General features: G+C 39.9%; 1 protein-coding gene across 1 annotated transcript in view; it reads right to left on the reverse strand.

The window, feature by feature from the left end:
* Positions 1-14,377, reverse strand: part of LOC145400988 (uncharacterized) — a 54,648-nt gene extending 40,271 nt beyond the window's left edge. Inside the window, exons 1-8 of the mRNA XM_080273348.1 lie at positions 14,347-14,377; positions 11,813-11,928; positions 11,292-11,440; positions 10,024-10,193; positions 9,065-9,224; positions 6,334-6,478; positions 5,964-6,068; positions 3,952-4,063 (exon numbers count right to left, since the gene is read on the reverse strand). Coding sequence (XP_080129474.1) covers positions 3,952-4,063; positions 5,964-6,068; positions 6,334-6,478; positions 9,065-9,224; positions 10,024-10,193; positions 11,292-11,440; positions 11,813-11,928; positions 14,347-14,369 — 980 coding nt within the window. The 5' untranslated portion in view covers positions 14,370-14,377. The remainder of the gene's footprint in view (positions 1-3,951; positions 4,064-5,963; positions 6,069-6,333; positions 6,479-9,064; positions 9,225-10,023; positions 10,194-11,291; positions 11,441-11,812; positions 11,929-14,346) is intronic.
* Positions 14,378-14,636: the final 259 nt, after the last annotated feature.

The raw sequence follows: 14,636 nt of genomic DNA on the forward strand, positions 1-14,636 counted from the left end.
ATTCTTCCCAAACATCCATTAATAAGCATACCTTTCCTAACCCTAGTACCAATGTCTACATATTTCCTTACATCACACCTTTCAAGCATCACATTCATCTTTATCCTATCCACTCTCTGCACTCCACACACATTCCTCAATAATTTCATTTTCACTGCTCTTACTTATGACTTTTCATTTTTATGTCAAACGAAAGTCTCACACCCATACATTAATGTGGGCACTAACATTCCTTCACGCAATCCTCCTGCTGCCACAGATATAGATTTAAAATACTCCATCTATGACCACTACCATTCACTTCTATCTAACTCCACCACTAACTCTAAATAATTCATTCAGACAACCATCTTTTGTTTGTGCATCCAGCAGTCATAATAACTATAACATTCATCAGTTTTCCAGCAATGTCACATATTTGTACTACCTTCTACAATCCTTCCCATAAATGTCTTTCCAGATTCACGAACTACATAATATCCTACGATTCTTCTCATATCTTATAGTACCTGTCTTCTGCAAACATCTGATCCAAGTATCCCCTACCACTCCAAAAACGATTTGCCAAAAATCCCCTACCACTCCTAAAATGATTGGCCAAACATCCCCCTACCACTAAGCCAAACATCCTCCTACCACTCCTAAAAATCCATTCTGTTCTTAACTCATCAGACACTGATACTTTCCTAACCTTTTCTATAACTACTCTTCCTGAAACCTTACCTACATTTTCCCACAATACAGCTGTAATTTCTGCATTCACTTTAGTCACCTTCACTTTTATAGATGTACAAACATAGCCTTCTTTTATTCCACTGGTGCAGCTCAACTCATTAAGGCATTCTAGTATATTTACTTCAAACAATTTACTCAACTCTCAATTATCTCTCTATCTATCTATCTATATATTTTCTATTAAACAGCTTTCAACTATATATATTTACTTCAAACAGTTTACTCTACTCTCTGAATTATATTTGTTCTTTCTATTAAATAGTTACCTTATCAAACCCTACTGTTCTGCCATTATTCAATCTTTCAAGAACTTTCTTCATTTCTCTACATAAATTTCTCAGACATTATATTCTTTCACTCTTTACCACCAAATCCAATAACGGTTACCATCACTCAGCCCTAATTCATCCCCATTCATCAATTTTTAAAAGTTTTTCCATTTGGCTCCCTTGTTTCTCCTATATTCTGTTGGCACTGTCCCAATCTCAGTCACACATATTTTTCATCTCTCTGCAAATCATTTCACTGCCATTTTTCTACCATTTCATACTTTTTTTTTTCTTATTAACTACTTTATCTTTACCAACTACTTTATCCTCAAAATATTCCCTTTCTTTCATCTGAACACTATTTCTGGATCCACTCTGACCACTACCATTCCAATTTTCACCTCCCAAATACTCCCTATTTTTAACCTGGACACTAATCCTAAATCGGCTCTACCCACTATTCATTCAATCTTTGCCCCCTACCGAGCTGTTTCTTTGCTACTAACTGATACCCTTTCAACACCACATGCAAGTTAGCAGTCCTAACTGTGCACACTTAATAAAGCAAATGCTATCAACCACTGATACCCTTTCAACACCACATACAGGTTTAGCATTCCTAACTATGCACAGTTAATAAAGTAAATGCTATCAATCAATGGTTCAAGTGTTTGATTCCACCCAAGGGTCCCTGGTTGATACAGAAAGGGTGTCCAGTCACACAGGGCAATGCACCCCAACCAAGTACTCTACACAAAGGTAATGTCTTAGCCTCTATAGCAAAACATACATACTGTACAGTAGCATAAAATGGCATTATCAATTTTTTTTTTTTTTTTTTTTTTTTTTTTTTTTTTTACTCATCTGCTACTGATCTCTTTCTTGATTTTTTCACTTTCATTCTCTGAGTACTCTTCTATACAATTTTCTTCTGTGTTCCTGCCAATGTCACCCTGCATAACACAATCATATGATCAGATAAACCTCTGCACTGTCCTCTCTCACTCTACTTATATTATGCTGTGAACACTCCCTAGCATCATTCTCTGCACATGAATACTGACAATTATGTTTTTATCAACAATCCCTACAGTTTCTTTATGAACTGTATACAGTGTTTCTCTGAAATATACTGTACTATAAGCACATTACCAGGATGGATTGAAACATACATTGCAAAACACTGTTACTTAGCTGTGACAGGTCTAAAAGATAAGGAAATCACTATCATAACTCTATTCATCATCATCATAACCTTACTACACTGATTTAATAGATGGATTGGATTCAGAAAAGGGAAAAAAAGAACAAGCTACAATTTTAACCCAGTGTCCAGTGAAATTGGTCACATCCGTACACTCATCATTCAGTCTTCAAAATTCATAAAATAACACTACTTTCTAGCAATAAATATGGCAGGTGGGCATCACAAACACAAGAAAAAATTATAGAAGTACAAAAACTATTCACAAAGCCTGATAATAGGCCATACATCCATTTAGTCATTAATCAAACCTCTGAAGTTCCTGGCTCAACCCCACATGCCATGAACCACATGAAATGTGCTTCAGGGGAATAATTTGTTCTCAAAACACGCATGGGGCAATGATCATGCCTTCACTTGTCATGTTATAAGAGATGCAACTACTGTCTCGAGCATCTTCATAAATTCTCCATCAAAAGACTCCTACAGTATACTTTTCCATATCTGAGTCCTCAAAACAAGTTTAATTTCTCTCTAACAGCAAATGTATATAAATAATCTTTAAATAAAATAATTCAGAAAGCATTAGAATAAGCATCAAAAGAGGATAAGGCTCCCACTTGGATACAAAGATACTGATAAATCATTAAAGTCCACTTCATACTGAGGGTACGGTGATGTACAGAGCTGGTCTCGAATCAGAGACAAATGGAGGTCCAAGTACAGAAAGGATGCACCGACATCATTGAGCCCCGCCTCCCACACGGCCAGCTACCAACTGGAGATGTGCTTACCCTACACATACCTATAGGGACAGTACACTAAAGGACAATTTAACATCTTGATCTGAGAGTTTCTGTTTGGATATACACATTATCAGTGGCACAAAACTATCAGAGAGCCCATATATTTGCAATGTTAGCAGAAACTATGACATGATGCTATACATGGAGAAAAAAGAAATAGGCTATGTGATGCAAGGATGACGACAAGGCCTAAATTTCTATTTATGAGCACGCTCTGTTGCTGAGAAATTCCTAACATCCTACAGTTTTACACATTATCTATAACAGATCAGTCAGTTTTAAGGCAACCTGAAATACAGGCTACTGAAGCTAATTACTAGAAAATAAATGAATTTTTACTACAGTCATCATTCAGCAGTCCTGTAGCAGATGATGCTACTTTATATCCCATCTACAATAAATGGTTGCTGATAGATTTCCTGCTGCCTGTGTGGTGCATTTCATTAACTGATGGCAACCTGACAGATCACTACTAAAGCCCTGTCTTTTATAGTTTACATATATATTATACACAATCAAAATTACTCATGTGCAAGTTCTGAGACAAGACTTGGTTATATCGTACCACCAACAGGTTTACTTTTTATTTCTTTACCCATTCTTTTTCTTTGTCAAGATAAGAAACTTCTCTGACGTGTCTTATTTTCATTTCAAAATATATGAACTACAACACTGCTCTGGATTCCTATACTTCTATAACTGGCATGCATCACTTCAGACCCACTGTTCTTAGTACAGGCTCCCATATCCAGCACGGTTTATTGTTATTTAATGTCAGGTGCATCCTATCTATATTGTCACCCTTGTACTAAGTAACAGGAGGTATGTGACTTTGAATCACAGAAGCTAAGGATCACTTAGGATTATAGACAGTAGGTGATTTTTTTCTCATATATCAATAAACACACACACACACAAATGAAATGGAGGATCCTACCTGAAGACAATAGCATATTGATGGTGGACATCAGCATCTGAAAAGTCCCCATATGCTGACCAGATCTCTTGGTCATTTTGGTCCAGCTCGAAGAACCTGATCTGCACATTATCTGAAGGAGAATAAGACAAAGGCTCAGTGGAAATGGTGACCATGAATGAACAAAACTCTATTGTCAGTATATATTTCACTTTGAGAAAAAATTTGATACATTACTTATTAATATCAATGAAACATACCATATATGTACAGCAACTCGTACTGTCATATTACAAAGTAGAGCACTGCTTACACAAGTGAATACTTACCACATGCATACTGTCTATCTATCTATTGCTAGATGCCTTAATCCCGTAAGGGGTGGCCACAAACAAATCACCTCCATGTCACAAACACCAATACAAATTAAACTATCTGTCCATCAATCTATCTATCATCCAATCCTTTTTCTTACTCCAGCAGGAGCATAGGGGCCCAGGCAAAGCTATGCAATCTCTACATTTAATGCAAGGGTGACTAGTCCCACCTGCCTGAGTGACGTCATGTGCGCACAAATCCAACCCACCTCTCACACTGAAACTCATATGGGCCCCATCTGAATGGAGTGCCTTAGCCCACTAAAACATGAAGAAACCACCTGGCATGTCATTCAGAATCAACTCACCTGAAGGCTGCACTACAATGAGTGAGGTGATGGTGGCCGCCTGTTTCTACTTATTATTGCAAAAGGACTACCCGGTACCTCAACATACTGCAGACCTGGGTTGAGGACAACAGGCTGATGATCAATCCAGCCAAATTCACCACCAGCAGTTAACAGGAACATTAGTACTTTGCCCCAGCATCACACTTACTCTCATGTGCCACACACACACACAGATACACACACACACACACACACACACACACACACACACACACTCCACAAAGAGCACTGACACACACACACACACACACACACACACACACACACACACACACTCCACAAAGAGCACTGGAGTAACTTATGACGCAGCATTCGCCTTCAAGGACTGCGTACAAGACCTTAAGAGACAATGCATCCCCAGACTCAATGCACTCGGGGCAACTACTGGTCCAAACTATGGGCAACAAAAAGAAACACTCTCCTTAATCTACAAACAATATATTAGATATATTCTATGCCTCCCTGGCATGGGCTCCTATCATATCTAACAGCCACTTCAACATCTTGCAATTCATACAGAACACCCTATGCATCACCAATGTTTGCACCAAAACCAGTCCCACAGTTCACTTACACTCTGAAACTAAAGTCCTTCCTATCAGAGACTACCTTGATATTAGCGGCACACAATTCTATGCAGCAGTCTGTGCCAAAACATAACACCCTGTCATTATATGACAGAGATACACAACACACACAGGAACATAAAACGCTCACCACACAAACATTATCAAACCCTCTACATCCCACCACTAGACATTCCAACCCTAGCAATAAGGAACACCTACAGACTCATTTCACAGGCAGGGCATTACAATACCTCGATCATAACACCATACTACAAGCCCCCCTCTTGACATCCACTCGTTAGAGGTATCCATAAACAGAGATGACTGAGAGCACCTAGTTGCATTTAGAACAGGACATCACCCAACCCTCCTCAGCTACCATATTAGATTTGGGCTGGGTGGAATTACAGATGATACATGCCCTGCTTGTATAACAGGCCCACACAATGTAACACACAATGGAGAACTGCACAGCACATGCCACACTAAGACACAAACATGACATCAATGGTGTAGGGAACTTATGGGACAAACCCACAGGGGTGGTCACTTACCTGTGGTTGGCAGGTCTGCATGCGTAGATGAACTGGGGTCAAGCAACAGCAGGATATTCCTACAATATACAGTACCAGTACCTACATTTTTTATACCTGATAATGTATTCAGTATAACAAATCTCAGACTCCAGGGGTTAGTAGTCAAATGATAAAAAACAATCATAAATGAGTTCTACTCACTTCTGCGGACTTTTTCCACTAGTAACCAAACTTCGGTGCCTCCAGTGCAGGGTGCAGAACACTGTGACATCCGCACAATCTTTAGTTCACCCGTTGTGGCATTCTCTGCAGCAAGGTAATGATTATTAGCAACTCCTCAATTATCACAACAGTAGTTAAACATATTACATATACCTTATTTAGGTTTCCTATCATCCGTTTCTGTTTTCCAAAATGCTGGAAACAAAATTTTGTCATTACCACAATACTAAATAATACTTTATATATGAAGTCAAAATCACCCTTCTGGTTCAATAAATCAAAACTTTCACCACCTCTGCTGTAAAAACGAGTAAATAATCCTTATGACAGCAAAGGATGACATACTTACTAAGATTATAGACAACATCAGAGTCTACGGGCAGCGTGATGGGCCGGTACGCCTTAATGGTCTCATCATACTGGAAGGCCTGGAATCGAAGCACCACTTTGTTGAGGTCCATGCTCTTAGCTTCCTCCTCAGCCTCCTCTTCAATCTGAGCTCAAGTGAAACAAACACAGGAGGGTAAGTGCATGTTGATGCAGATCGAAAAACATGACAGAATTATCATCAACCCAGTCCTAACTTTAGCCAAAGAGATGGAATGAAGTAGAATCCAGAAACAAGGAGAAAGTAAAAAAGCAGAACAGTCAAACAACATGCCCAGTCATTTAGCTTTGATTACAGAAAGTATGTAGGAGGCTAGAGAGGACTTCAAGAGGTGCATGGATGGGAGGGAAGCAAAGTGATTGAAAGTTAAAACTGGTAATGGTAAAACAATGGTCATGGTTAGTTGATGTGAGGGCTGTTATGTCATGGACCATGGTGCATGGCCTTGTGCTGTGTGCAAAAAGGGAGTTGGAGGAATTACGCTCCGTGTACAATTTGCAATAAATTGGTTCACATGAAATACTACAGTGCTGGAGGTAGACTGCATGATGGGAGAAACTTTCAGTGTGTACTATGTTCAGGTGTTTACAAGAGAACAGAGTTTGGGATGACAGTCACTTGAAGTGTGTGGAGTACTTCTACTTGGGAGATATGTTGAGTGCAGAACAAGGAGCAGAGGGTGGTTCCACTGCCAGAATGAGGAGTGGATGAAAGAAGTTTAAAGATCTGCTGCTCTAACTCTCTACAATACTTGTGTGAGAAGTGTTATACTGCACAGATGTGAAAATTAAGTGAAAGAAGAGGTTACATGCAGATTGGAAATAAATGTGAATCCTTAGATGGATGATTAGTATATCACTGAATGATAGAACTTAGAACAACATGCTATACGAGAATTAACAATAGACAGTCTATCAAATATCTGGTGCAATTTAACCAACCCCTCTGCAGGATATTTCAAAATGCCGGATACTGCATTGATAACCCCAATCGGCTATTCATTCAGTGGTAAGCCAGATACAGTAATATGTCACCACCCTAAGCTCTGTCTCAACCCTCTACTCTAAAAATTTTTCTACAATAATACCCAATAATAAAAGATTAAAATCCACCATAAAATACAATACAGTAAAGATACAGTAAATATAGTACAGTAATACAGTATATATATAATATAATCACACCAGATGCTGTTGGCATCCCTACGTGTCAAGTGGGGTTGGTGGAGGATTAGTGCCCCTCCCTGTAAAACAATTAACTCTAAGCCATTGGCCACCCCGTCTGGGATACATGGCGTCTGGCAATGAATGAATGAATGATACATAAAAACATATACAGTAATCATATACAGGTATAATTACGTGCGATCACAGATGGGTCATCAATATATGGTATCCAGTGGAAAGAATGAGAGGGCAACAGTTGGCTTGGGGCATCAGGTGGGCCACTCCCGCAACACACTGTGACTGGCTGACAAGTGTTGCGGGATCTGCCCGCATGGTGACTAGGTCCCATGTCTGAGCTGGATGATGCATATTACTGCCAAAAAATGCATAGTACCATTGATTGCTTCCTGTTTCTGAGCTGGATACTGCCTAATTTCGCCAAATATTGTTTCGCAGAGCCAAGTTGAAAGCACCAGATAATGCGATAGGACAGAAATCATGACGATGGATAAGTGAGAGTGTACTGTTTCAGTGAAGTGATGTGAACTGGTGGGTTAAGATGGTCTGGGCATGCTCTGAGGAAGGTGGGAGGGTGACTTGACTGACTGAGATCAGTTAGAGTTAAAGATGAGGAAAGAACAGCGGCAACAGGTAGACTATGGACGACTTGGGATGAGGTCCTGCGAAGGTACCCTTGGGACAGGTATTTGTGAAGGCAAATGGCTCAAGATTGTGACATACAGGTAACTATCACCACGTTAAAAAGCTACATATGCTAGCATGGTCCATGGTCTTTATATGTAATGTGATCTAATTTATCCAACCCTTTGATATCCGACCCTAACTCATACACACCACATTCGCAAACATCTGTGGGGCAGAGTCATTCTATATGATGTAAAAAGTGACAATCCCTATTATGTGTATCTTCATACATACTCAATTAAGCCAGTCTAATCTCTTGTCAATTTCTTAGCTACCCTAATTTCTGCACCTCACTTTCCCTCACACCCACCCACCATATCCATCCATCTCCCTCTTGGCCCACCACATCTCCTCCCATCTTTAAACTCACTCACCAACCTGTCAATTGTATAGCCATTCTCTTTTTATGACCATTTAATCTATCTTTATAATTAACATGAAAAAGCTTACATAAAAGAAGAAGAGGCCCACCACCAGCATGAGTTTTAAGATTCTCATACTCTACTTAGATAAAATAAGCTCACTTGAAACACATATGACTCACATGGAAACAACAATAATGCAGCTTTATGCAATGACAAGCTGCGTATTAACCCTCTCAGTCATGCCTTTACATTTTCCTGTTAAATAACACTTCTATTCAGCTGAGTGTTCATGTCATCAATAACACTAATGGATGGCACAAATCTAGTGTTATATGCCACGCAAGGTCACGAGCCCAAGCGTTACAGGAGGAAAACTTTCACATGACACTATAAAGATTCCTCCTGACCAGAGTCTGAGAAAAATCACACACACACACTTGATAGCTACTGACTTACTTTCTTAAGATCTGCCTGAGTGATGCTGCGCCTGATATCATCAATAGAGAAATGTGGCTTGCGAAGGTGAGCTTGAGTCAGTCTTTCGTCTATTTTACGCTGCTTGATGATATCTCTGGTGTCACGCTTTGCTATATGGATAATCCCAAGATTCTGGAAACTGGTGAACAGAATGGTAATTAGGTACTGTACTTACAGCCATAGCAATAAAAGACTGAGGAGGTAAAAACATTAGCGGGCCCCTAAGTTTTGACCGTCATTAATGGAATGTGTACTGTAAATGTTTGATGCACACAACCTTCATTCCACAATACATACTGTAGTCTGCAATGATTAAGATAGGTTAATACACATCCTACTTTCATCATATGCTTCAGAAACTGTCAAAAACTGAGGCCTGTCCTACCATCACACTCTCACCTCTCATTACTGGTAGAGAGCTTTAACCAAGAATATTAAGGAACCACATCTTTTTTTTCTCTCTCTCTTTTTCAGCTACACCTGTCTACAGCCCACTGAAGATAAAACAAACACCGACAGTCCTCAATATAAATCATGGCTGTACCCCTAAATGCTACAACTTCTGCACAACTGGTATCATTACTGTAGCTTTGGGGGAGGCTGGCAAATCAACTTCACAGGTAGGCTACACTGGAATTATATTCATCAATTTTTGTGTACGGTACTGTGTGTGTGTGTGTGTGTGTAAAAGTAGAACATCTTTGTGCACAATATAAATATCAGAAAATATGTAACAGCTTATGACTGATTCACGGGAGAGAGAGAGAGAGAGACTTAAGTTCTTTATGTCTCTAAAATTTAAAATATACATAGCCCACTGTCTCTGAAGAATGAATCTTAGTAGTCCAAAAACTCTGAGAAATAAAAGCCTCAAGCTCTTTCCTGTTTCCCTCTCACTCACTCTATCCAGTTATTAGAAAACACGTATCACCACTCACACTGCTGTATAGTCACACTTGTCATCAACCACTGCTTCACATATCCCAGTTTCTTTGTCACACTTCTTGCCTGACAGCTCATGCACATGACGCTTCCGCTGGTTAACATTGTCTTCTGCAGTGAACAGGGTCAAACGGATCACAGCCGGTCCATGGTTCCATTTGGCAAGCTGAAAAATAATGTTACTGTACACAAAATACTGTACAGAAGAAGAGACTGGAGAAGAAATGTCTTCAACCAATTCATACAATAAACAGATCTCCATATTAGTTAACCAATATTCGACGCCATTTTATTTTAATTTTTCAGTTTAATATTAACTTCACTCTCATCTCAAGTGTCAGGATCAACTTGCATAGCCCAGAGTTCCTATGCTCCTTATGGGGTAACACAGGATTGGATGATGGATGGATGGAATATTAACTCTAATTTAACTGCGAAAAACATACTGCCCCTGGTCATGACGAGGAACCACTCCACCCCATCCCTCTCCTACCACTGATCAGTTGTTTTGCCTGTGCTTACAGTTCTTGAGGGGGTGTAATGCAACTAGACTTTCATTATTGGTGAGCAAGAATAGACCAGTCACTTATCTGGCAGATTAACCAGCTGTTTCATAACTTACAGTCCCTTACAAAGTGATACAGATATACACTGTCAGTTACACCGTTTCTGAAAAATTCTTCCTTAACATCTTCCCTCCTCCTCCCTAAGACCTGGGCATTCTTGCTTAACCCTATTGCCTGTTACAGTGACCAGTAAATTTCTTGTACTAAACCGTCTTTGCTGTTAATCTATTAGTGAATTCATTTTTTCTCCTTAGCCTGGATCATTCTTTTTCTATGCCTGCCCTCCTCTCTTCCTATTTCTCCCATCTTTCCTGTCACTTCTTATTGCTTTTCTTTCCTTTACAGGTGGCTTTACATTCAGTGACAAGCCAAATGGTTTCCTGTAACCCAAGAAACCATTTACGACACTGGGTCGTAACCATATAACCAAACCACACGTGCTCCTTATGTGTCAGTAAGTGGGTTGGTGGAGGGTTAGTGCCCCTCCCTGTAAAACAAATAACTCAAAGTCAAATGGCCACCCTTTACGGGATTATGGTGTCTGGCAATAGATAGATAGACAGACATATAAGATGTGAATATATCTCATCAGTGAGACCTAGTATTTGTGGGCAAGGGTACAAAAACAAAGTGACATAGACAGGTAACTGCATTAACACTACCGTCCAGATCAAAGACTCAACCAGTGTAGCAATTACCTTGACAGTGGGGAAGGCAGCTCTGTTCTTGTCAGCACGGCTTGCTTTAAGCTGGCCATGTGTCCCCACCATCTCACTCTTGTATCTGAACCGGAACTTGGACTGTGGCTGTTCCAACACCTGTATATATGGCCCATCATGGTGTATGGCTGTGGGGGAGCAAGTGGGACAATACACTGTATTGAAGTCTGACTTAATAACTAAATGAAACAAAGAATAAATACAACTATTGTGCACCCTCAACTAAGAAGCTCTTCCTAACTGACAGCAGTGCATGCTTGAAATACAGTCTAATGCTCTAGTACTGTAAAACAATAAAATATTAGTATGCAGTATACAGCAGATCCTAAGTTATGCATACTCAATATGTGCTAAATACATTTTGTGCAGAACAATAAACCCTGATCTGACCCAGTAAAAAATAAATAAATAAAAAAAAAAAAAAGGTTTGCACATAAAAATCAACAAATTCAAAACACTGTACAACATGAAAAACATGAAAGCATAACCTGAGCACAAACCTTCATATGGGCGGTTGAAATCTGTAACGACTGTAGGAGGTGAAGGGACTCCTAGCGAGTGGTCTGAAGAGTAGGGAGAAGCAGAATCTCCACTGTACGGGGAGTTCATCCCACTACTGAAAAAAACAGCACAGTATTATACAAAAACAAACATTAATAATAATAATAAAAATAATGTAATCACAACAATAATAATAATAAGCTATCTATCGCTAGACGCCTTAATCCCGTAAGGGGTGGCCACAAACAAATCGCCTCAATGTCACCCTGTCCCCTGCCATTTCACTGCCCAGCTCCCAACTCACACCCCCCTCTCTTATATACCTCTCCACTCCATCCTTCCATCTCATCCTCAGCCTCCCCCTCCCTCTCCCCCTCTCCATCTCACTCACATACACTCTCCTCTTCAGTCTCTCACTGTCCATCCTCTCCACATGGCCAAATAATAATAACAATAAACATTGTAGGCTACTACGCTTTACATATGTTACCTTTTCATAGATTTTTTTTTTTTTCGTCTTTGTTTATTATTATGATTCCACATTTCTAATACTGGTATGTCAGTGACAGGTACCTGGGCAGGGTTTTGTAACTGCTTGGGCAGGTAGGGGGGTTATTTCAGAATGGTACATGAATGTGAGTGTGTGAATTGGAGAATGGGCTGCCTGATAGCAGAGGACAGGGTGACTTGGAGGTGATTCATTTGCAGCCAATCTTGTTTCCAGGATTAAGGTGTCTGATTAAATACAGATAAACAGTATATAATATGTTCATGATGATCCTCTACAAATAAATAAACTACAGTGTTCCCTATACCGATCACATCTATCATGTAAGGAATTCTGAAAAAGGCAAGGAAATGTTCCAATAACATAGGATGTCAGAAAACACACGAAATTTCAGTACCTGTACATTACAGTACTGTAACTTGAACCAGCTGATATAATGGTATTTACATCCAGTTCATTTCTTCTCAATTGCTGTACTTATCTAAACCTTTTCAGTACAGTGGCATGATTTTTTGCTGTACAGTGCCCACTATGGACATACATAAACATAAAAAAATATATAAAAACTGATTAAAAACTCTACGGTAAAAATTATCGTCTAAAATCACTTTTTATCGCAAACTGTAACACTGACATTCGGCAGCATGATCCCTGCACTGTGGTACACATGTTTTACTCTGAACAGAAGCATCATATTAAATCAGCTCTTCTTCTTCCTGATAGTCTTTCATACTCTTCTCGTTATTTTTGGGGTGGTAAATGGACTTCTTACATTAATTTTTCTCCCCTCTTGTTTTTAGCCATGTTCCTCCTGCTGTACCGACTGTTTCTTAGATGTAATGGTGGACCCTTCCAAAATAAATCCCAGTCGCTTTTCATACCTCTTCCAAACCTTATGTTTTAACCTAACCTAACCAAACCTAAGAGCAATTTCACCTGACCTAACATAACCAAGATTCAAGTCAGTTTTATCATCTGCCATTACAAATATCGGTTAGGGATGAGGAACCAAACATAAAAACGGGGTGGGAGGAAGTCCACAGAAAACAATTGTTTATCACCATGACAAGTCAGGAAAATACAGAAAACAAACTGGAGTAACTGCAATTAAGCTGGCAAGGTCCTTCTGCTGCTTGAAGAACCTGTATAACGTACATTTGCCTAACCTGTCAGATACACACTTTCCTTGACTACATCTTTCCTACAACAAACACATCAAATGATCAGTATTGTGGGGAAAAAAATCTTAAATGCACTCATTATCAGTAAATTCCCTGGGATCTTTTAATGCTTGTAATGACGAAAGGCATCTTGGGTCTCCCGTCATGCGTATCCTGTAACCCTCTTGAAGCTTGGGCCACTCCTCCAGTCCTGACACACCTTCCTCACCCACACTAACGATGGCCATGTTTCGCCGCAACTTAACTCTCACCACACACTTACGTACTTAACACTGACTACTCAGAGTCCAAAATGAATCGTCAACCCTTACTAAAAACGCTGGTTTCCCTTCGAGGACAGTAGGGCTGCACAGAATCAACATGCACTTGTCATACGGTACTCATCTCGACCGTGACTCCTGTCCTTGAGCAATGCATAACCTACCTCCCTCCTCTTGTGTGAAGATAAGTCTTTGTCAGTCTCCTATGAACTTCATTCACAAATCCTCTTACCCGTATCGTCGTTCTCCTCCTCTGACACTAAAATTCCCCGGCCAAACAGCGCGAGACAAGAGCCACTACTACTACCTCACTCTCCCTCTGTTTACGGGAGCCTGGGAAATCCCCCACCTCAGGCGTTCCAATAATATTCAGGAGGGGGTTCCACCAGCTACAAAGAGTTTTCAAGTCTACTACCGATCATCATTTTGATATTCAGGATACAAAGCGCATTATTCGATTCCATAGATTCAACAACCACCTGTAGGATTCTCACACGATGTTTACAGTTTTCTACACTATGACTAAAATTAGTGTAATTGTCCTTCACTGTAACAATGAAACTTGATAAGTAAATTTTTCTTACACAGAATAACTTTCGAAATGCATGTCTGCGCACCCACATCCAACCACAAGAGCTATGAAGGAGTAACTAGGCGAGGAAGCAGCTTTGGAAGACTTTATACTCACTTGCGAGGGTAAATTCCCCCCGCCTCGGCGGTCATGCCCCGTGGTGTGGCCCGTCCTCCCATCCTCAACGTAACCCTTCCTAGGTCATACGTACTATTAAATTTATCTAGGCCCTGACGTCTACCAGGATGCAAAAGAAATTTGAGAATACTTTTTACTAAACGTGGGTTGCACCCTACTCTACCC

The sequence above is a fragment of the Coenobita brevimanus genome, chromosome 54 (genome assembly GCF_032717465.1).
Source record: "Coenobita brevimanus isolate Jiangsu-jjx chromosome 54, ASM3271746v2, whole genome shotgun sequence".
NCBI lineage: Eukaryota > Metazoa > Arthropoda > Malacostraca > Decapoda > Coenobitidae > Coenobita > Coenobita brevimanus.